The sequence below is a fragment of the Sminthopsis crassicaudata genome, chromosome 1 (assembly GCF_048593235.1).
Source record: "Sminthopsis crassicaudata isolate SCR6 chromosome 1, ASM4859323v1, whole genome shotgun sequence".
Taxonomy (NCBI): Eukaryota; Metazoa; Chordata; class Mammalia; order Dasyuromorphia; family Dasyuridae; genus Sminthopsis; species Sminthopsis crassicaudata.
Genome location: NC_133617.1, coordinates 304,683,405 through 304,707,214, shown reverse-complemented (window position 1 = coordinate 304,707,214; position 23,810 = coordinate 304,683,405). Strand labels below are relative to the sequence as shown.

Genomic DNA, 23,810 nt, shown 5'->3' with positions numbered 1-23,810 from the left:
CCTCCTTCCATATCCGGGTCAAAGCTAATATTTCCGCTGGCTTTTCCTTTTGCTCTTTGCACTACTTTTCATCTTGTATTTCTCTGTGTAGTTCTTCTTTCATGTCCTTCCATGGAATATTAGCAAGCTTGAGGTTCCATCTAGGAAACTCTGGAGACATTGAAAGTTCTGAGCGCTAATAAAAATGACTTACTCCCCGGGCGAGCGGCCCCCGCTCCGGCTCTATCCGAAGTTACCCGTGTGGGTGGTGGAGGATCACCAGGAGGTAAGACCTCGGTTCCCAGGTGTCAAGGAATGGAACAGCCAAAAGCAACAAAGGGCAGGTCCAACCCCGGACACAGTCAAGTCCAGTGACCCCTTATTACTCCCCTAGGATCTAATGCAAAATGCTGTATTTGGCGTTCAAAGCCGGCCGCCTCCTGTCTCCAGGTTTCTTCCACCTCACTCCCGCCATGTACTCTTCCCACGTAACACTCCCCCTGCCCCGGGCTAGTCTGTGAAGGGGAGCCTCCGCAGTCGGCTTCGGGTGTGTTACGTCACTGGACGTCTCCCGGTGCTTGCGGCGCGCCCCGAGTCCCAACGAAAATCCTGCTTTGTGCAGGACGCCTATCCCTCAAATATTTATTATTTTGCCATCTATGTAGCTTGTGTTTTTTTTTTCTGCGTGTTTCTCTTCCATTCGATTGTAAGCTCCTTGTCTTTGTTTTACCTTCAGCGCTTTGCACAGTGCCTGGCACCTGATGGCCCTTTAAGAAATATGAATTCAGCTGTGGTATTTTTATTTTTAAGGACTATTCGAGTTGTTTTTATTTGAGATATGTAGGAAAGGGGGCAGCTAGGTGGCCTAGTGGGTAGAGCACCAGCCCTGAATTCAGGAGGACCCGAGTTCAAATATGATCTCATATGCTTAACACTTCCTAGCTATGTGACCCTGGGCAAGTCACTTAATCCCAGCCTCAGAGGGGAAAAAAAAAAAAAAAGAGATATGTAGGAATTCCTTGTTAGGGTCTCCATGGAGTAACAAGTAAAGAACCTACATCAGAGTTAATAATGAATCAAACATTTATTAACATCTAATTGTATACTAGATAAGAAACTTCAGGTTCAAAGAAAAGCAAAACACAGTCTAGGTGCTTCCAGTCCAGTGGAGGAGAAAACAGCATGCAAAACAACTTAAGTATGCAAAAAACAGGTGAAATTATCTTGAATAATTGGCTGGGTAATGCTGGCAGTTAGACAAATAACAGAAAGATAGAAGTAAAAAAATGTCAGTGTATTCCCCTCAGAGTGAAAACACATCTTCAAAAATACATGTGAGAAGGGAGACCTTGTTTCCCTCCTGGTACAGAAGGAAGGGAATGTATCCTTGTTAGCAGTCATTCCAATCAGTCAGTAAACATTTATTGTCAAGAAGAGAGAAATGTTTCACTATGTCAGAGACCAAGGTGAAGTCTAGGAGAATGAGGGTTGGAAAAAAGACTGTTTAGATCTTTCCATTAAGAGATCATTAGTAATTGTGGAGAGAGCTGCTTGGGTAAAAATGCTAATGGCAGAAAGCCAGGCTGTAGGGGATTAAGATTAAGAGAATGAGTAGAGAGGAGGCACCTATTGTAGATGGCCTTTTCATTCTTGGCATTTTCATAAAAGAAAAAGGACAAATTCCCTGCTCTGTGTTTGGACTGGGTCACAAGTTGAATGTGGGACTGTGATTCATTCATTCTTTTAAAAATCCAATTCACATAATAAAGTTGATTTAAATAGTCATCCCTGTAGACTTATAATTGGTTTTTTAGGAAGCCTTGGTCTTAAGCTGAATCTGATGTTAATCCTAGGAGAAATGAGTTAATGGGGGGTGGGAGGGTCCATCCTAAGTGCAGAATCATAGAATTTTAGACCTTAAAAAAAAAGATCTTAGAGTCAATCATTTTCAACATCTTTATTTTGTAAATGAGGGAGCCCAAAGAAGTTAAGCAATGGTGGGACCACACTGGTTGCTAGAGGAAGGACTAGAATGCAAGTATAATGACTGGAAATAGAAATTTGGACATTGTCACTGATCAGTAATATAATATCTCTCCTATTTTAGAATTTAGCTCTTTATGCTATTAAGCTTTTTTTCCCCCTCAAAAAACAATTTTAATGTATTTATCCTTCCATTTTATCTCTTACAGGTTTTTGCCTTTTTATATACCGAGCTATTGGCTCAAAAACATCTTCCTGCCCAGTAAACATAAACCTTTGTTCATTTTTGATTCACATCCCGACCTCCTTATTCCTGTGAATATGCCAGCAGATACTGTATTTGACAAGGAAGCTCTCTTCGGGTAATGCATATTCCACATGTCATTTCTCATGTGTTTGAAACTTATTTCTATAGATATTCTGTAGAATTGTCTTGAAGTTTGACTTGTCTTGAATCAAATCAAAATCACAGTATATGTTTTTAGGGTTTTTTTTCTTTGAGTTACAAAAACTCATAAGAATAAAGTAAAAAGTTAAGTAGATAACTTTCTGTGCTATTTGTAATGTGTCTATTTTGCTGAAAAATGTTCAGGGTCTTCTTTGATTTGAGATATATTGTGCCTTTTGTTTTTATACCTCTGCATTTCCTGCCTATCTTCCATGAATCCTCCTTTGTTAAAAAATAAATAGATGCCAGCAAAACCAATAAATGTAAGACTGTGTCTGATATTATGTGCCATATTTTACTTCAGCTTACCCCACTGCTCTACTAAGAGAATGAAGAGGTGTTTTGTTATCAGTTCTCTAGGGCTGAGATTGATCATTACAATTAATCAGAGTTCCTGATTGATTCAGTGACCAACCAGGATTCTGGAGAACCAGGGTTGAAGAATGCTACCCACTTCCTGACAGAAAGGTGATGGACTTAAAATGCAGAATAAGATAGTACATTTTGAATATGGCCATTGTGGATATTGATTTTTGCTTGATTATACACATTTATTCAAAAGACTTTTTCTCTTTTTGCTTTCTTAATGGGGTAGAGAAAAATAAGTGCTTGCTTAATTTTTTTTTTTAAACAGTGCAATCTTTTCCAACGTTTTTTTAGTGTTTTTTTATAATGTATTTGAAATACTTTGCAATTCTTAAAGCACAGATAAATATGAACTGCTGTTATAATTTTATTTTTTTTATTTTTATTCTAATTCTGTTTCTTTTACTTTGCCTTATTCCCTACATGTCTTCCTGTGTTTTTCTAATTCTTCCTCTTTGTCATTTTTCATCATGAGATTATATTATTATAATAATAAAACACAATTTGATGGGCATTCACTTTGTTTTGAGCTTTGGGCATAAGAAGACATGACTTTCCCTCTATCTTTGCCCTCTTTGGGGTATATACCTGTTTTGAAACTCTAGGTCTTAGGTGTGGGACAGTTTTGACAAGTTTTTACATAAATTCAGTTTATTATTTTTTGTCTTCTAAATTAAAGAATCTCAGATGAAAGAAAACCTCAAAGGCTGTGACTCCTAACTTGAAAACCTAAATCTCCTTTATAATAGCGCCAAAAATATGACAGAATATGTTTACAATAGGCTTGTATAGAGATGAAAAAAACCTCATCATAGATAATGTACATTAATTCTTCATTGGATATATAGGCTTAAATGTAATAATATTTTCCCTCTTGTTGCAAATTGAAATCAATCTGTTTCCATCTCATGTCAGTTGTCTTCAAAGATTCCCCCACAGAAAATTCATGTAGTATGCTTTGGGCCTTTGTTTTTTGTACATACCAATAGAACACTGAATAACCATCTGATTATCCTTCTCTCTTTCAACATGTCCACTTATTTCCTTTTCTGATTATGTATTTCCTAACTACCTCTTATATCACTGGGGTCAAACTCAAGATTCCTGTAGCTACATATTTATTTAGAAAACTACAAATTAACATTTTTTTCTTTTACATTTGGTATTATGTAAAAATATTGTTTATTTTCATGTATTTATTTTGCATTCTGCTACTTTATCCAAGCTATTACTTGTCTCCATTTTCTTTTATCTATGAGATTGTCCAAGGAAAAACCATTGTGATCTACAACTAGGGGATTATATTTTGTCTTTTTCTTTATGCTTATGATTTTTGTTTTTCTTTCTCTTGTCTTACTGCTAGAGCTAACATAGGACTTTGTCATACCAGTGGGGAAAGGGGCATTTCTTTTATTGGGAAAAGCTTCTAGTATTTTTCTCTTTGCAAAATAATGCTAACTTTTTAGTCAGATACATATACACATAGTCATTTAAATGTAGGTCTTTTTTCCTCTATGTGTTTTCTGTTTCATCTATTGATAAAATCAAATAATTTGTGATATTTTTGTTTTTGTCTATAACTGTAATTTCATTGGTATTTTTGAATTTCCTTCGATAAAAACTCTGCCCTCACACTTTTCCTTCTCCTCCCCATATGTATAGAGTTCTACTTTTGTGTTTATTGTGTTTAGAGAGTTTTCCTCAGTGACTGAGAGATAAGTGACTTTCCTAAGGTCATTAAAACCTACGTTTACATGGCCCCTTGCTTCATAACTCTGGTGCTCACCTTCTATCCTCTGAGCCACATTACTCTGTTTTAAAAATAATTACTGTTTTTCCAAATGTTGGATTGTCTTTGCATCTTTGATAGAAGTCCAGCTTCATTTGCTGTGATTTTATTCAAAATTTTTCTGTGACTGTATTTCTTTTTTTTTTTTTTTTTATTTCTACAAAAGACCATTCATGATTTCCCACCACCAAGTTCTTTTTTTTTTTTTCTTTTTTTTGAAGGGATATTCATCCTTAGGGTTAATACTGTAATTCTTTCATTTTCATTCCTTTCAGTAGCAGTTTTATGTAGTTTGAAATTTTAAAATAAACCAAGCAAATGTTGATAAATATGTTTTTATAACTATTTCAAGCATATCAGCTATATAAAAGAATATTTCCTAGATTAAAACAACAATTTTTTTTATATTTATGTACTTTAGAACTTTATAAACTCAAATGTTTTCTTATTTCCTTTCTAGGGAGTTGAGTATTGAGAAACTGGATTTATGCCTGTAGTTTTATGCAGGTCATTTTTCTCATGTAATTTGGCTCCATCCGTCATGGGCTCAGCAAATCAAGGAGGGCAAAACATTGTTTTTTTTAGTGGGCAAAAGACACCTCCCACTACAACTATCAGGTAAACTCATTTATCATTTTTTGTAGGTATGAAAAGATTTGACTGTCTCTTTTGTCTTTTAATTGTTCCCAGTTAGGATAATGACTCACAACTTTGTAAGCTAAAATCCTGTGATATAAGAACTAATATTTTTCTTTCGCAGATGAGAAAAACTAGGCTTAGATAAGTAGAATGTCTTGCCCTGTGCCAAAAAGAGCTAATAATTGTCAGGGACTGGTACTTGAATCCAGGTTTCCTTTTATGATCCCACACAAATGTACTTATTAAGTTCACAAATGTATGAACATTGATATTTTTGCCCTTAAATTTTAAGTGGACGTTACAATCTTTTAAATTTCAACTTAGCTTTAAAATAGAATTCTGAATTCTAATCTTGGTTCATCTGACGAATAGCTTCATTAATTTACTTTAGTTTCTTTTGCAAGCAGTGTCCCCTATACTGTTTTGCTTAAAATGTAAAAATCTATCATAGTATATAAACATGTATATAACATACATTATTAGATCCTTTTTTTTTTTCTTTTTTTTTTTTTCATTTTACTTTCTAAATGTTTCATCATTTCATCACTGGTAACTCGTATCTAGGGTTTTGAATTAAAAATTCATTTCTATCACACTATGAAAAATAGTACAAATTATTTCCCATTTTTTAATGAAGAAATTTAGTCCTAAAAGGAGTTAAATGTTAGAAGCCAGGTCTTCTGACTCCCATTCCATCATTCTTTTGCCATTTCACTGCCATTATTAAATGTTTCTTTGCTGATTTTTATTTTAATGTATAAATTTTGATAAATTTTTATTTTCAGGATAACAAAAACCACAAAAAAGAATCTGTTGCTACTTTTCCCTTTCTCTGACTGCATACTGTTTTGTCATCAACAATTGAGTGGCCATATATGCTGTTTTAGATAAAATTAGGTCTTTTTCTCACAGATCAGCTTACTAAATAAAGGTACTTCTTTTTTTTTTTTTTTTTTTTTTTTTTTTTTTTTTTTTTTCCATTTGTATTTAACTTTTTTTAGTGATTTTCATCCAGTTACTAACTTTGGCTTTAGTATTAACTTTTCTATCTTAGGATCACATGTTTAGAGTTGAAGGGGCCCGTTCAAAATCATTAATTATAAACAGTTTAAGGGTCTAAAGTGCACAAATCACATCTATTATAAGATATGTTATATACAATTAGTATACATTAATACATACAGTACAATAAACTTTGTTATATATTTTGTATCACTTGATAATACTCTTGAAATATCAAATCATAACTGCATTATTACTAGGCAAAGCACTTTAAACCATTAAAATATTATTGATACAAAATATAAGTTGTACTGTTAGTATTTTAATTCTATAATAAAATTATTTTCAAGTTGTATGTAGGACACCTTACAGAATTTTGTAAAATGTGAATCTGACCTTTAGTAAATAGTAAAAGTAAATATGATTTTATGACTAGAGTGCTAGACTTGAAGTGAGGGAGACCTACCTCTGACACTTACTAACTTGAGTGTAATGGACAAATAACTTGACCTTTCTGAGCCACAGAAGTTAAAACCACTTGTGCTTTGCTTCCTCAGATTGAATTGTCACACTAATAAAAATCATAGGCCCTTGAAGTATCAACATGATTTTCTATCCTTTAAGCAGTTAAGCTAGGAGTTCAGCAAAAGTGGGGGTGGGAAGAGTAGTAATATTAGCTGTTTTATTTTTTTTTTTTTAATTGTCAAATCTCTTAGCTAAAAGCATCTCAGAGATTGTTTTACCCAAGTTCTTTGTCTTGCAGGTTCTGTTCTTTGTTGATGCTGAAGGCAAAATATGTGGTATGCTTAATATGTGGCTAAATTATCTGAAAGAACATGAATTTCACTCCCATGCAGAATGTTAGAGATAGAAGATAACTTGAGATCTTATCTAATCCAAAGATCTCACAGATAGCAAATGTCTAAGCTGGGAATTCAATTCTGATCTTCTCACTCTAACTCCTGTCTTCTTTCTTTTCACTTTTCTACTAATTTTCATTTTTTTCTAGTAAATTTATTTATTTTTAATATACATTACTTTATGAATCATGTTGTGAGAGGAAAATTAGAGCAAAAGGAAAAAGCCATGGGAGAGATAGAAAAACACACAGACACACCAAAAAAAATAAAAACAGTGAACATAGCATGTGTTGATTTGCATTCAGTCTCCTTAGTTCTTTTTGTGGATGCTGATGGCATTGTCTGTCCAAAGTCTATTAGGGTTGCTTTGAATCACTAAAGCCTTTCATAGTTGATCATTGCTCATTCTTGCTGTTATTGTGTACAACGTATTTCTGGTTCTGCTTGTTTCACTCAGCATCAGTTTGTGTAAATCTTTCCAGGCCTTTCTAAAATCAGCTTGTTCATCATTTTTTATAAAACAATAACAATCGATTATCTTCACATGCCACAGCTTATTCAGCCATTCCCCAGATGATGAGCATCTACTCTTTTCCAATTCTTTCCTATCACAAAAGAGCTGCTATAAATGTTTTTGCCCATGAGAGTCCTTTTCCTCCTTTAAGATTTCCTTGGGATATAAACCCAGTGATGGTACTGTTGGATCACAGGGTATGCACAGTTTTATAGCCCTTTGGGCATAGTTCCAAATTGTTTTCCAGAATAGTAGAATTATTTCACAACTCCACCAACAATGCATTAGTGTCTCAGTTTTTCCACATCCCTTCCAACATTTATTATCTTTTTCTGTCACCTTAACCAATCTTGAGAGGTTTTAAGTGCTACCTCAAGAGTTGTTTTAATTTGCATTTCTCTAATCAATAGTGATTTAGAGCATTTTTTCATATAACTATAGATGGCTTTAGTTTCCTATCTTCTTTCAACTGTACAGTAATATTTTAAAATATTCTCCTTTAGAACACTTACTATGCTAGTATAGTTTTCATTAGTGTAGAAATTTTATTTCCTATTTAGACTTTAAAGATGCTTTTATATATAATTTCTTTTCAATTAACTCAAAGATATATATATATATATATATATATATATATATATGCATTTTTTGTCCTTTTTTAATTTAATTTTTCAATCTTTTCAACTATGCTTTAAAAAAAAGGAGACTGATCATTAAAGGGCCTAATTTAAAGTCCCCTCAAAGAAAAAAGTAATGAAAAGTAATGTTTTACTTGAATGAGGGTTGTTCTAGGGAAGCATCGGGTTATGCTGAGTAGTTGGTGCTTGTCTTGTTTTGTAAAAACTTAAGAAGGTGCTGATAGTTTAGAGGTAAGACAACTAACACTCATATACATGTGATTTAGTAAGGTAGCTTTCCATGTTAAGTATTATGAAAGTAAATATTTTTAAAGGTCCATTCTTGGTTTTTAAAAGCTTGAATACTTTAAATTTTGCTTTTATATTATGTTTTTAGATGCCTCCTGATCCTATCATATACACTGAAATTTTTATCACATTTTCCCATTTTTCACTTTTGGAAATTGTTTTCCTATGATTCAGGCTTACAAGTACAGATCATTACTTCTTAAGTGATGGTCTTTATGTCTCTGAAGACCAACTGGAGAACCGAAAGCCTTTAGAGTTGGATGTAATTTTGGTAAATCCTTCCCAACTGGATATCAGTCAAGAGGAAGCTGGAGCAGTGCCTTCTGCCAAGAGACTGAAGCTAGCTTCAGAAGTGTCACAAAGCACTTCATTGATGAACTGTTCCACCTCAGAAGCACTGTATCGAAACCCAAAAGCAGAAGGGATGGAAAAGGATACAGGATCACAATTGGCTCCTCAAACTTGCACAGCATCAGCAATTTCAAATTATTCTGAAATTCAGGACTGCCAAACTAGAGCCAATGTTAGGGAGATTCTCCAGATTCTGAAGAAAGGAGATGCCTTTATTTTAGATATTGACTTGGATTTTTTTTCAGTCAAGAATCCCTTCAAAGAAATGTTCTCTGAGGTAAATATGTTAATGTGGATTACTAAAGACATACAGGATATAGGGTGAGAAACAAGTTTGCATTTTTCAGTGTCTTTCTAATCAGCTAAAGATATTTTAAAGTTCACATGTCATTGTGCATCATTTACACTAACCTAAGGAGAAACTAACAACTTAGAAGCAAGTGATTGTTAGGCTGTTTTTTCAAATCATAGAAGCAATTCAATATGAGTTCTAGTTAAGATTAGAGTGCAAGAATCTGAGACAACTGCATTACATTATCATGACAATAGTAACATTGTTTAATTAAATGGGCTAATGTTCCATGCCTCTAATTTGCTATTTGAGACCTGTATTTGTAGGTACCTACATCGAAAAAGTATTAAACTTAAAATGCGTGAAGCCATTAAATTTTAATGAGTTTTTTAAGGATCACATAATTGTAGATCGTTTAGAATTTAAATTTAATGAAATTTTTTTATTTTTAATCAGCTTGGATTTTCAGAAACTAAAAATACTGATAAATGTCAGTGTTCCATTTTATTATGTGGACAAAAATAGGAAGTAATTATGAGTCACTTAAATGACAGCACTCTCATGTAACATTAAAAGTTACTAAGATTTTATAATGTAAGCTGTATTCATTCTTTATCTAATGTTCATCATCCTGATTTCTACAATTTTCCCCATTTCTCTGCTAGATTGAGATTTATGTTGTGTTTAAGTGGAGAATCATTCACTTGGAGTCAATAGCCTCCATAACCAGCAGCTGTCAGATATTACTGAGTAGCAATCAGAGCTCCTTAGAAAGCCGTCACAGAAAAGAATGCCTACACATGTATTCTAAGGCCCTTTCTGTTGCCCATATTTCCAGGTGGGATTATGGTACCACATATGCTCTCCTATATAAGTGGTGCTGGCTAGCAGCACTGCACATGAGAACATAGTGGGAGGACTTTTTCTCTCTCAAAGTCTTACATAAAACTGCAGTAAACTTCAAATCTGTGTGCAGGAGTTCGCTGACTAAAATACATTTTATATTCTGGTCCTTTTTTTGCTAAGACTCCTTATGTGTTCCCAGAATTTTGGCCTGGTATCTGGAAAGTCTCTTTATGATGAATAAGTATCTTGTTTATGATATGTTGCAAAATTTATGAATAGTTAAAAATTTCAAAGGATTTTTATTATGTGCTTTATAGTAATAGTGATGTACATAACTAATTTATATTCATTGTTAAAATAGTAATCATTTGTGAAAAATCCTTAAAAAGGATTGGATCATTTAGAGCAGTGGTCCTCAAACTTTTTAAATAGGGGGCCACTGTCCCTCAGACTGTTGGAAGGCCAAACTATAGTAAAAACAAAAATTTACACTCTGTCTCTGCCCCTCAGCCCATTTGCCATAACCTGGCGGGCCACATAAATGTCCTCAGCGGGCTGCATCTGGCCCGCGGACAACAGTTTGAGAACCCCTGATTTAGAGTAAAAATATGAAAATCACTTTTCATCTGACTTTTCCAGAATAACCTTTAAAGAATCATCAAAGGAGTTTTTCTTAGAGACAGTCACTATTAAACTGTTTTGCACTTCAATCTTTGAAATGATTAAGCAATTTTTTCATGGGGGCTTGTTTTGTCTTCCAGGAAGAATACAAGCTCTTACAAGAACTATACAGTTTTAAAAAGCCAGATACAGACTTGACAGAGGTATGCTAATATTATTGTTGGGAAGGGGTTAAAAAAGCCTCTAACATTCTATGAAATGAATAACTGGTGGCTTGTTAATGTGACAATTTCCTAGGGACTACCCACATTTTTTTGCTATTCATTTAAACACTTCATAATTTTGTTGGAATTTAGGAATCCTTTTCCTCTTTTCTTGGGGAATTGAAATTTTCATTGTGTAATAGGATTTTCTTTGAATTCTGAAATCAGTTACAGTGTTTACATTCCATTATTAAAGGAGGGCTTGGTAGACTGTGTGGAAGGTCGAATTCATCAACTAGAAGATTTAGAAGCTGCATTTGCAGACTTGTGTGATGGTGATGAAGAAGAAACGGTACAGAGATGGGCTTCAAATCCTGGGTGAGAATCAAGGGTTGGGGGTATGATTTTTAGCTTCTGGCATCTTTTGGAGAATTATTTTTTCTGTTGCATATATTTGTAGATCATTAGCCTAGTTTAAAAAAAAAACAACTTATAATTCTATAAAAGGTAGCATTGTTCCTCAGCTGCGGAAAAATTGTTTCTTGCAGAGGGAACTGTATTTTGAAAAGGGAATGAGCCTGTGAGTGGCTTTCACACTACTTTTTTCTATAAGTTCTCCTTTATATGGTAGAGCAGGGTTTCCTCAGGGGTCTTCTGCTGCCAGAGTCCTCATTACTCAGGCATTTTATTAAGTCCACACGTTCTAAGGTGTATCATCAGTGTAAGGGGAAAAAGATTTTACCCCTTTATTATTAGCACTAGCATCACAAAAATACGGATTATTTTTATTTAAGCAACTTAGAAGAAAACTGAAAAATATAAAAATTATTACTGCTTTTTAAATGTTAATGATATTTGTAGCTCTGTTACTTGCATCATTAGCACTTTTAGTATGTATTTTGTGTTCTCAGTAAACTGAGAAATATATTCCTTCATATTTTATGGAACTCCCAAAATATTGAATATTGTTGGCTTGTTTAAGATTGAGATTCTTAACCTCTGTGATGTAGTTATTATGTGATGTTTTATAATAGTTATCTCAGCATATATCCTCTTTACACACACACACTCACAAACACAAAAGATTAGAACTAGGAAGAGAGAATGCCATCCTTTACTCAGCCCCCAGGGTATTGCCTGTTTTGGCAAGGGGAAGACCTACTTGATTCAAAGTTCCAAGGCTCTAATGAGTCAGGATGACAAAGGAAGTGTATGGATGGGACAGCTACCATAATAGCTTCTGTGTTGGAAATTTGAAGAAATTGGTTCAGAAGGGCTGGCAGTATAGATTTGACAAGTACCTGCACAAATTTGTTCACTGGACCCCATGGGACCTACTGGTTCACCAAGAAGCTAAGAGTGAGAAAGCTTTAAAAGGGAGTGCCTACACTTAGTGGGGCTTAAGGAAGAAGATGATCAAAGGCTCAGAGTTTAGTGTGTCAGCAGCTGAGAAAGGGTTAGAAAAGTTGAGGAAAGAAATGAATAGATTGTCAGTAATCTTGTAAAGAAAAGTATAAATCTAGTGATGGGAGCCATAGAATAAGAGATTAGGAGATAATTAGGAGGTGAGGAAAAGGATGGATGTCTTAACTGTAAGAGCTTTGTCTAGAAGTTTGTATAGGAATGAGGAGAGATAGACCAGTATCTTTAAGAAGAAGCAGGGACAGGTGTGTCCTTTTGTAGATAGCAGGGAAGAAACCTGTAGATGAAAAAGGAGGAATAAAAGAGGAGAGGAAATGAGATCCAGGACAGAAGGGTTGCTTTTGCATCAGACTAAAGCAAAAAAGAAAACAAGCAGGTCCTTATCCTTGAACTCAGGGTTCCTTTTTGAACCCTTGAGTTTGCAAGAAGCAAATACTTTTTTTTTAAATTTATTTTTTATTAATTTTATAATGATAACATTTTTTGACAGTACATATGCATAGGTAATTTTTTATAACATTATCCCTTGTACTTCTTTTTGTTCCAAATTTTTCCCTTCCTTCCCTCCACCCCCTCCCCTAGATGGCAGGCATTCCCATACATATTAAATATCTTATAGTATATCCTAGGTACAATATATATGTGCAGAACCGAATTTTGTTGTTGTTGTTGTTGCAAAGGAAGAATTGGATTCGGAAGGTAAAAATAACCTGGGGAGAAAAACAAAAAATGCTCACAGTTTGTACTCATTTCCCAATGTTCCTTCTCTGGGTGTAGCTGATTCTGTCCATCATTGATCAATTGGAATTGGATTAACTCTTCTCTATATTGAAGATATCCACATCCATCAGAATACATCCTCATATAGTATCATTGTTGAAGTGTATAATGATCTCCTAGTTCTGCTCATTTCACTCAGCATCAGTTCATGTAAGTCTCTCCAAGCCTCTCTGTATTCATCCTGTTGGTCATTTCTTACAGAACAATAATATTCCATAACATTCATATACCATAATTTACCCAACCATTCTCCAATTGATGGGCATCCATTCATTTTCCAGTTTCTAGCCACTACAAAAAGGGCTGCCACAAACATTTTGGCACATACAGGTCCCTTTCCCTTCTTTAGTATTTCCTTGGGATATAAGCCCAATAGTAGCACTGCTGCAAGAAGCAAATACAAAAAAAATGTCATTTTCTTGGACAGATAGAGAAAGTTCCAGTGCTCAGTAACAGATTCTGTAATGGGCTAGAAGAACTATATTTTTTGCATCTTGAATTTTAAAACATAATTTCTTTTAGTTTGTATTTTAATTCAATATTTTTTAATTTTTCCAATTACATGTAAAGATAATTTTCAGTATTCGTTTTTGTAAGATTTTTAGTTCCAGATTTTTCTTCTCCCTCCCTGACCTTCCTCAAGACAACAGGCTATCTGATATAGGTTATACATAAAACATAATTTCTATTATATATTAAAAGTCTGAGACCTGATGATCTCATGTTTATATTTATTAAACCTTTAGTTGCTATTTTACTTGGAGATTGGGGGAGTAGTCTTGATACTTTCTTCAGCATAGCCTAGAGAAAACCTGGTTAGACTGAGTGGTACTAATTATTATCCAGACCAAGTACCAAGTGGTATTTGACTGAGCCAGTTTTCATCTTTGGAATTCATTTTCTGGTGTAAAATTAGGAGGATGGACTAAATGACATTTAAGAGACTTTTCAATTCTAAATTCTATGATCCTGTGAAATCTACATCAATTTCTATTAACTTGGTCTAAATAAAGCAGCCACATGAATATCGTTTTTTAAAAAAGTGATAGTTTTTCCAAAAGAGCATATGCTATAGTGAGGTAATTTGCACTCTGTCATGGACACATCATATACATCATACATTTGAATGTATGTATGTATTTGAATATATTTTTAGAGTACTAAGAGGGATACTAAATATATTTCCAGCTAGATTAAATAAAATGATTAAGATTTTTTTTTATGGTTCTTTACCTTTTGAGAACTTTTCTTAAGGAAAAAATAAAGCTATCCCTGTTGAGAAAAATTTTTAGCATTTTACTTAATGTAAATTGTCATTTAAAAATATATTTTAGGAAACGTGTTTCTTTTTCCTTTTATCACATTTGTTGTGGATAAAAATTGCTTTTAAAGGTCCAATGCAATGTTAGCTGAAAGGAATGAAAAGTATAACTTCATTTTTCTACACATTCTATATAGTCAAGATATTAAATAGAAAACACTCTTAAATTTAAACAATGAAAGGGTATTAACAGCTTTTTTATTCATACTACAAGATATAAGATAGTCTTAATTTAAAACTATATGTAGAATTTATCTTTTTCTATTGTGATTTATTAAGATGCCTGTAATGTTTGTTTATTCATGGGTTTTTTTTCGTTTGTGGGGGTTGCGCTTTTTTTACAGAATGAGGTCCTTAATTCCACTTGTTCAGAGTTTGAAAAACCGGACAGAAACTCCAGACTATGAGATGGTAAATATTATCATGGGGAAATATAAATTAGTCTTTTATAAAACGTTTTGGGGGTAGGAGGAAAGGAGATTGCTTCATTATCAAATGATTCACAGACTTCTTTGCCTTGGAAGTCTAGATGAATTAATGAGAAATAAAAAAGATAAAATAAAAAAATTAAAAAGAAATAAAAATTTTGTTGAAAATAAAAAAAATCTCTAATTCAGCTCTATTAATCAGAAAATTTTTTCTAATCAATATTTGGGTCTGTAATTTTTATATGATATAGATATATTTGGCTTTATATATTCTCTCAATATGTTGGGGAGCCTATATCATGTTTTTATTTCCTTATAGAAAGTTTTTTATGTAATACAGAAAAAAAGTGACAACTAGTAGGTATCCTTTTTCAGAAGCCAGTATTCTAAGTCGTGACATAAGAAAAAGAGACAGCCTTATTGGTAAATAGTTATCTTCCTCTTAAAACTGCCTCCTTGGTTTGAAATCCAACTCAAAATGTGATTTTATTGGTTATACTTGGGCTAATGAAAACCCCTACTTCTTAAAGTAGAAGTTATTACACAAATAATCACATAGCTTTATTGAGCTTTTAATAGAAGGTTTTTTTGGGGGGGGGTTGCTTTTTTTTTTTTTTTTTTTTTTTTTTTTGGATTTAGAAATTTGTTCTTTGTCTTCATATTCACATAGTTTTGTAAGACTGAAGAAACTTGAAATCTTTTGGTATAGTGTGTGGAGCACTGGACTTGGAGTCAGGTAGTCCTGCATTCAAGTTCTGTCTCAGGCTTTTTACTAACTGTGGGAACCTAGGCTTATCACTTAATCTCTGCTTCAATTTTCTCATCTATAAAATGAAAGTTGAGCTTTAAATCTCTTATTCTAAAAAATGAAAATGAACTGTTGTCAAAATTCTTATCATCTCTATGCAAGGACTGTAATAAATATAAAATTTGAAAGCAGGCAGCTCTACCTTTCTCCTTTGCTTATTTGGAAAGTTCAGAGTCTAGAACATTGTATATGCTCTAAAACTCAGCGTATTAGTTTTGCTGAATTGCTTTTTTCCCCCCTTAAGTAGGAAAGAAGCAAGACTTTTTTAGAAATGTATAAAAAGAAAAGTTTTAATGTTGGTATTTACACACATATATTGTATCTAGGTTATATTGTAACACATGTAAAATGTATGGGATTACCTGCCATCGGGGGGAGGGAGTGGAGGGAGGGAGGGGATAATTTGGAAAAATGAATTAAAAAAAAAAAGTTTTAATGTAAATTTAATGTAATAGTGCTTTTAAAAAAAAGAGAGAGAGATTAAGGCTTTTTTTTTTTTTTTTTTTTTTTTTAATATTAGATCCATCAAGCTGGTCTAACCTGTGATTATTCTGAGCTTCCTCACCATATCAGCACAGAACAAGAAATTGAGTGTCTTGTACAGTCTTTGAAGTATTTACTTAAAAACTTACCGAAACCTACTCTTGTGACTATTGCCCGGTAAGACTTATTAAATTATTTTTTTCTTTTCCTAAAGTGCAAATTCATAGGATTATTAACTGCTATTTTCTGTGTACATGTTCCCTATGTTGAGCTTTTTTCCCTTTTTTGAATTTTACTGTCTGTATATTCTGGTTTCATTACCTAACAAATTTTGTTTAATGATAGAGGGTGAGAAAAGTTAAGCTATAGCAACATACTTAGATACCTTGATCCCTTTTTAGTCAGAAGATTTTTTTCAGCATTGCAAGCAAACTTATCTGCCCAAGTAATTACATTCTTCTTCCCACCCAAAAGAAAAGCAAAATAAAAAGCTTTGCCTCATACTAGTCTTTGCTATTCAACCCTCTGTTGTGCTCCACATATGGAGGAAGGCATGGGTTCATTCTCAAGTCAAGGTCAATCAGTGCTGAGACAGGTGTAAGAAGATCATTGTCAGAGAGATACTGCTTTGATCTTTCCACTTAATCCTTTAGTCTAGAGCTAAGCACTGGATTTTTTTTTTTTTTTTTTTTAATTATGGAATTAGTCACTAAGTAGCAACTTTTGCTTTCCTGTGCCTATTTTTTTTCTCTTAATGCTCTCTGGAACTTTCATAGTCTTCACCAGCTTTTCATCTTCATCTCAATACATAGACCACACTTTTAAAATCACTGTTCTAAATATATATATATATATATATATATTTTATTTATTTATTTTTGCTTCTAGGTAGCATAGACCTGCAGCATATATATTAAAACTGATAAGAACACACATCTCAAAATAAAAAATCTCAAAATAAAATGCACATACCTTTCTCTGTAATGAATTTCAGGAAGGATTAATTTATTTTTTAAAATTCTTACAGTGTCACAATACAGGCAGACTTTCATCACTGCAAAGTTCATTGATTTTAAATAATAAAGCTTGATATTCGAATCTCTCTTCAGCTATATGTAATTTTATTCAAATTGTGATTACAGGTCAAGTTTGGATGACTACTGTCCTTCTGAGCAAGTTGATACTATTCAAGAAAAGGTCCTTAATGTGCTTCATACTTTGTATGGGAATCTAGACATTCATTTGGAGTATTCAGTCAATTCACCACCAGCTTAAAAGGAAAAACAGATTCCTCTTACATTTAAAAAAATGTGTTAGCAATTGTTCCTTAATTCTCCCATGCAGCTTTTTAAAATGAATATTTTAATTTCTTAGAAACTTAAAATTTAATTATTTTTCCATAATGTTTTTTTTTGTTGTTTTTTTTTTCTGAGGCAATTGGGATTAAGTGACTTGCCCAGGGTCCCACAGCTCAGAAGTGTTAAATGTCTGAGATCAAATTTGAACTCAGGTCCTCCTGACTTCAGGATTGGTACTCTATCCACTGTGCCACCTAGCTGCCCCTCTCTGAACTATTTAAATGCTTATGTATTGATATTACCTCATCAGAGGATTCTAATATCTACTCTTCAGTCTCCATCCATCAAGTTATTGAATATTAAGTACATCAGTGTATAGAGTATCTCTTTTTACCATATCTTTTTGTCTGTCCTTTCTCTGTCTCCCATGGCTCTTCCCAATCCAATCCCATTTTTTCCAGATCTGCAATGTAAAGTAAAATGGACCTTACTTACAAGACTAAGAGCTAAGTGGGGCCTTCTCATAGTTATCATTAGGTCAAAGAGGCCACAAGAAAATTCATATTTGTGGTTGATGGGAAAAACAAATACTTAAGTACAATTGCATTACTGTATGATTTATAAAGAAGATTCATATGTATATATTTTAACATATGAACCAAGCTCATTTGGAGGAAGAGCAGTTCTTGAAATAGTAAGCCTTCTACTGAAGATTTTAAGTTACTTAGAATTATATGATTCTTAATGGCATAAGCCTATTGATATTTGTAATGTTTGATACTATGTACACAGTGGGCAAATTTATGAAGAATAATGCAAAAAATTAAATTGAACATGGTATCATAGGTCTTCACAGAAGAAAAACTCAATAATTTTTGCCCTTCCATTGATTTTCTGAATGTCATATTGTTTGGTTTTTCATTTATGTTATTTTTTTTTAATGTAAATACATATTTTGTCCTTCATAGATAATTTGGAGATTTTAGTACATCAAGAATAGGGGGAGTTGAATGAATATTATAGACTAATAGGTTAACACTTAGAAAATAAATTCAAGAATTATTGGAAAATACAGGTTGGCAAGTACAAATGCAAAAAGTAAAAATTTTAATAAACTTTGCACCCTTGATGTATGTTGATAATTGGCTAGAAACACACAAATATGAATGCTTTTTTTTTCCTCCATAAAAACACGAGAATATTTGGCACTGACAAATCTTAAGAAATTGTCTTCCATCTATGATTTAATAATTAGCATTTCTTTATTTATTGGAAAAGATAACTGTCCTTTTTTTGGATTTGCCTACAATTTTAAAAATATTTTACAAGAAATCTTCCACAATGAATCCTTTATCCTCTGTCTACCCTAGTAATCTGTTCCTCAAAGTGCTTTTCAACAGTTCTGACATGGGTAGCAACCATTTCTAGGAAAAACTGTAAGTTGTAACTCACTTGTCTTCAGTTGTCATTTGAAACACCACCTGGTGTGGCTATTGAATAGCTTCCCTGAGGTCCTCATTAACTCTTATTTTCAAGTAAATGTTTATATTTATTCAGAAAGTCTACTTCAGTGGCACATTTTCTATGTTTCTCTTCAGCTTCTCTAGTTTGACATTTAAATTAAGATCCTTCAGTTTTAGGCTATCATCACTTAACATTTTTTTCATTACTCTTCGCTTTTCCCATTGTGTTCATCTGTTCTAGGGTCTCTTCTGAATTTATATTTTTATGTGGAACTTTGCGCTGTTTTTCATTTTGGTTCAATAACTCCTTAGGGGTATACACACTTGAATCCCATATTGACAGTAGAATTTGCACCACCCTCAGGATTAAATTTAATTTCAAAGTCATAACCTTTGGAATTTTCTATGTACTTTGGAATAAGTTTTAATTTTTAAATATATTTTCTGCCATTTATCCTTCAGTTGCATCTTTGCTTCTAGCACATTTTTGTCCTTTATTTCATTACTGCTTTTGTTTTGTTTCTAGTTTTGTGACTAATTTTTTTTATGTTTTGCTGGAATTGATTTTTTTCATGATGTATTTTCTTTGTGTTGTCAGTTGATTAAATATCATTATTTTGTTGCTGTGCTTCTCTTGGTTTATTATTTCTAATTCTAGTTCTGCTGTAGGAGCTTATTTATTGAGACTATTTAATTTCTGGTCAAGATTCCAAATTGTTTATATTTTCCTTATACTTCTGAACATTTGCTTCTAAAGATGCTTTCAGTTTTCTTAATGATAGTGAACTCGTTAGACTTGTTTTTCCTTTTTCTTGTCCTAGTATTGCAAATTATTCAGTTAGCCTTTTTGTTTTCTGAATGTAAGAATTCTGTGACCTTTCCAATATTCTTATATCTTAAGGTTAAGATAGATAAAGGAGGCTGGGGTCAAAGAGGGGTCCTGGAGTCTCCAATAGTCAACACTCCAGGAAAATGCTAGCTTTGCCACCTAAGACTTATCTTCATATGAGTTCAAATTCGTTGATACTAGCTGTGTGACTCTGAATTAGTCACATAACTGCCTCAGTTTCCTCATTTGTAAAATGAGTTAGAAAAGAAAATGGCAAACCACTTTAATATCTTTGCTGAGAAAACCCCACACGTAGTCATGAAGAGTTGGATATAACTGAACAACAACTAACGTCCAGAAAAATTAAGTCATTTATGCAAGGGCACCTAGCAAAGCCAGAAATTGAGCCCATTTTGACTGACCCCCAAAGGACTGGAGTAACTCTTTCTATTGTCCTTTTAGTTTTATCATTACTACTTAAAAAGATGTCTAAACTCTTATTTTTAAATGTTGTTTAGTAGTGTGTCATTTTCAAAAAAAAAGAAGCCTGACCAGCTTATGACACCTTAATTTATCCTCTCATAATGGTTTTGGTTACATGACTCAAATTACAAGTCAGTCTATCTGTTATGATGGGAAAGAGTTATTAATTTAAATTTTTCTTACTGAGTTTCATTGTGTTTGATTCTTCATGACTTCCTTTTGAGGTTCTTGACAAGATATTAGTGCAGTTTGACATTTCCTTCTACAGCTCATTTTACAGATGAGGAAGCTCTGGCAGATAGTGTTAAGTGATTTACCTAGGATTACACAGCTAATAAGTGGTTAAGACTGAATTTAAACTCAGAAAAATGTCTGATGATGAAGAATAATTCCATGCCCAGTGCTCTATCCATAGACTGAATGAAATTTTATCTGCCTTTGAGAAAGCATTTAAGATACCATAGGACCATTAGATTGTCATTTTGAACATGTTATCATTGTAAATTAATAGAGCTCTTGCAAATTACATGGTGCCTCTAAGTATAAATATTCGGGAATAATCAAGTAATATCAGTGAACACCCAAACATACCATGATTAAGTAATCATCAGATAATTTAGAATTCAATGTCCTGTCATGAAATGTACCTAGTGTTAACATAAAGGTCACATTTTATTCCTATTATTTTTCTGTCTTGTTAACAATCAAATCTTTTCATTTCCACATTTTATTCTGGGAATGTCAACTAAATCAATACTGTTCTATCATCATTATTAATGAGATGTCATTCAATTGCTCATGACTCAATTCACCATCTATTTGACTTCCTAAACCACAGTACCTTTTTTTGGCCAACACTGCCCTTTGTTACCTTCTTTTACAGTATAAATTCACAACAAAATTCTTATTTTTTTTTTCCACGATATATCTACGGCACATTGTATGAGCTTAAGAAATGTTGGTTGTGTTTTGTTTTGTTTTTCCCTATTCAAAGTGAATTGAACTTGAAATTTGGAAGATTTGGGTTCTAGTTCTACCTCTGACACTTATTACCTAGTAGTCCATGAACAAATCATTTACTCTTTTTAAGCCTTAATTTCTTCATCTGTAAAATGAGAGTCTTAGTATCTATATCTTCTTTTTCACTTTGCTGTATTACCTTGGTTACTTCTCTGACTTCTCCATTATGCTCCAGAAAACTCATTATCAGTCTGGGTACTCTATTCATCACCCATGCCTTCTCATTGAGGGGTGAAGCCATAAACTCCAAAACTTCCATTTAAGGAAAAAGTTTAACCAAAAAATTCTCATGTCTTACTTGTACTATTTTAGGATATCTCTGACTTCTCACCATGCTCCAGATTATTGAATACTTTAAACACAACCCTGTTTCAATTTCCTTTTGTCTGTTGTCTTCATTAGATTGTAAGCTTCTTTAGGTTTCCTTGTTTTTGTATTTGTATCACTAGCACTTAGCATAGTGCCTGGCACATAGAAGGCATTTGATGAATGTTTATAAACTATTAATTCAACTTACAGATATTTTGAAGATCAAATTGTATGGCACTTTACAAACACTGTATAAATTTGAAGTAGTACTCAATAGTATTGGTGCTTTTCACACTTTTCCTTTTATCACAATCCTTAGACTGCTGTATTTCCTGTGTTGTAGAAGATCTGCAGCAGGAGCCTTTCTTGAAAGCAAATGATAACTAAGGGTAAATTACAGTACTATTCCAATTCAGTAGATGGTGCCATCACCAAACTACAGATGATCTTGTTCTCCAGTTACTCTCTTTGTTTGATTTCACAAAACAGCAACTTTGTCAAAGTCAAAACTGAGTTGTTTTCTATTTTGACAAATCATGTGTTAAGAAATTTGGTGTGTGTTTACTTTGTGTCGTTTAAAGCCAGGGCTGTGGAAGAAATCTTACTTATTTCTGTTTGGATACTAAATTTTTTTTTTTAAGTTCTTAAGAGTATCATATACAAGAAGTCTAGAAAAGAAAATTTAATTGAGTAAATTATTTTTATGTATCAAAGGAGGCATACTTATAGAGTTTTAAAAAAAACTTTTAGATTTAAACTATAGGACTAATAAATTATCTTGGAATTTCAGTGTTTTGAACTGATTAAATTAGTGTTTTATTCTTTAATTTTTCTCCTATAATATTACTATTAAATATTCTTTAATTGTTCTCCAAATAACACTAATGTCAAAGTTACAACTATCTTGGGTGATGCTTGGGAGTCTGAGAATTACGAGTACTTGAAGTGCGGAATGGTAGGCCATTTGAGCCAGCCACACTTACTTTCTCTATTTTTCACATATCCTTTGCATCCTTTCCAATTCTAGAACCATAAGTCAGAACTTACAGAAAAAGCTATGCTAATCTTCTCTCTTTTGGTTCTACTTTAAAACTTCTTTCTAAACAAAATGCTCCTAAGTCACTCTTCCCCTCTTGTAAGTTCCTTGATGGTAGGGACTGTCTTCACTTTTTGAGGGGAAGGAAGAATATCCCCAAGACTCTGCACACAGTTGCTTATTAAAATGAAAAAGCAATTGACACACCAGTCTCCTTTGTAGGAGCAGTCCCTTGAAAGAGAAAAATGTCACATGTACTACTTAAACCAGGCCAATTTAATACCCTTTTCAAATAATCATTTTGGCATGTTGGAAAAGAAACTGCACCTCCCCATATTTTTACATACAAATTCCATAGTACTTCATTGTACTTTGAGATGTGTAAGAAGAATTAAGAATTTCAGAGACATGCTTTAAAGATTTAACTAAAATTCTCAGATGTATAACATTTCTTCTAAAGAAGGCATTTATAATTTCATGTATCTTTTATTAAGTGCCCCCAATCTTTGCTGTTTAACATTTTCTGCTATATGTACTAACTAGCCTGGCTTTCACCAGCTAGAAAACAGGTAGATTAGATTTCACTTCCTCCAGGATTCCATAGTACCGTTAGGAGGGTCTGAGATATCTAGACTCACTAAAAGTCATATTAGCTTTTATACAAATATTTCAAAAAGTAATAATCGCAAATATACAAACTTAATCCCCCAAGTCTGGGAGGCAGATACTCTGCTTCTCCCCACATATCACCTCCATCTCTGGTTAAGGGAAAAGGTTTAGGCTCATAGCTTTACACAGTTCCAAGTTTAAACCACACCTCAAACTGAAGTGCCAAATACCCTAGTTTCTCAATGTTTCATGCTGGGCTCCTGAAAATGAATAACAATAGGGCAGAAACAAACCCAGACCCCAACCTTGCTTCTAGAGAGCAAAAGAATAAAAGCCCTTCTCCCTAGTACAATTCATAGCATACCTGCTATTAATGAATTGGGATCCTTACCCTCTGGACATTTCGAATAACCATAGCAAAAAACAAAACAGCTCTGTCTTATCAATTTTAAAGATATGGACACTCAAAGGAAGTTACTTTCATCCATGTGGTAGGGGATTCAGAGGCTTCTGTGTTTGGTAATTTAGAAATGCTTCAAAAAGACCTCTCAGTGGTGACTCTACATTAGAATTGCCCAGCCATGTCCAAGTTAAATATATACATACATACAAAATGTCAATCATAACCAGAAATCCATCAACAATGTGCAAAAACTTAATGACATATGATGAGCCACTCCAATGAATATTTTTAAATTTTCT

At 33.2% G+C, this 23,810-nt stretch overlaps 1 protein-coding gene across 2 annotated transcripts; it reads left to right on the top strand.

Annotated features, from left to right (window-relative positions):
- Positions 1-11: 11 nt before the first annotated feature.
- On the top strand, positions 12-19,444 carry C1H5orf22 (chromosome 1 C5orf22 homolog). 2 transcript variants are annotated; one of them, XM_074279071.1, is made up of 10 exons: positions 12-265; positions 2,172-2,324; positions 2,763-2,878; positions 5,026-5,183; positions 8,681-9,134; positions 10,757-10,819; positions 11,076-11,197; positions 14,687-14,753; positions 16,099-16,238; positions 17,204-19,444. In XM_074279071.1, the coding sequence occupies exons 4-10, from the start codon at positions 5,053-5,055 to the stop codon at positions 17,334-17,336; spliced, it is 1,110 nt and encodes a 369-aa protein (XP_074135172.1). In that variant the 5' UTR covers positions 12-265; positions 2,172-2,324; positions 2,763-2,878; positions 5,026-5,052; the 3' UTR covers positions 17,337-19,444. The 2 variants fall into 2 exon arrangements, with proteins under 2 accessions (XP_074135172.1, XP_074135173.1); XM_074279072.1 differs by lacking the exons at positions 12-265; positions 2,172-2,324; positions 2,763-2,878; positions 5,026-5,183 and adding an exon at positions 5,750-6,135.
- The last annotated feature ends 4,366 nt before the right edge of the window (positions 19,445-23,810 follow it).

What these genes read in the sequence shown, in the direction of transcription:
- C1H5orf22 (XM_074279071.1), top strand. Translation starts at nt 5,053, where the DNA reads ATGCCTGTAGTTTTATGCAGGTCATTTTTCTCATGTAATTTGGCTCCA. An exon ending in TCAAAGAAATGTTCTCTGAG is followed by an intron (nt 9,135 to 10,756) that starts GTAAATATGTTA and finishes TTTGTCTTCCAG; the next exon opens with GAAGAATACAAGCTCTTACA. An exon ending in AGATGGGCTTCAAATCCTGG is followed by an intron (nt 11,198 to 14,686) that starts GTGAGAATCAAG and finishes CTTTTTTTACAG; the next exon opens with AATGAGGTCCTTAATTCCAC.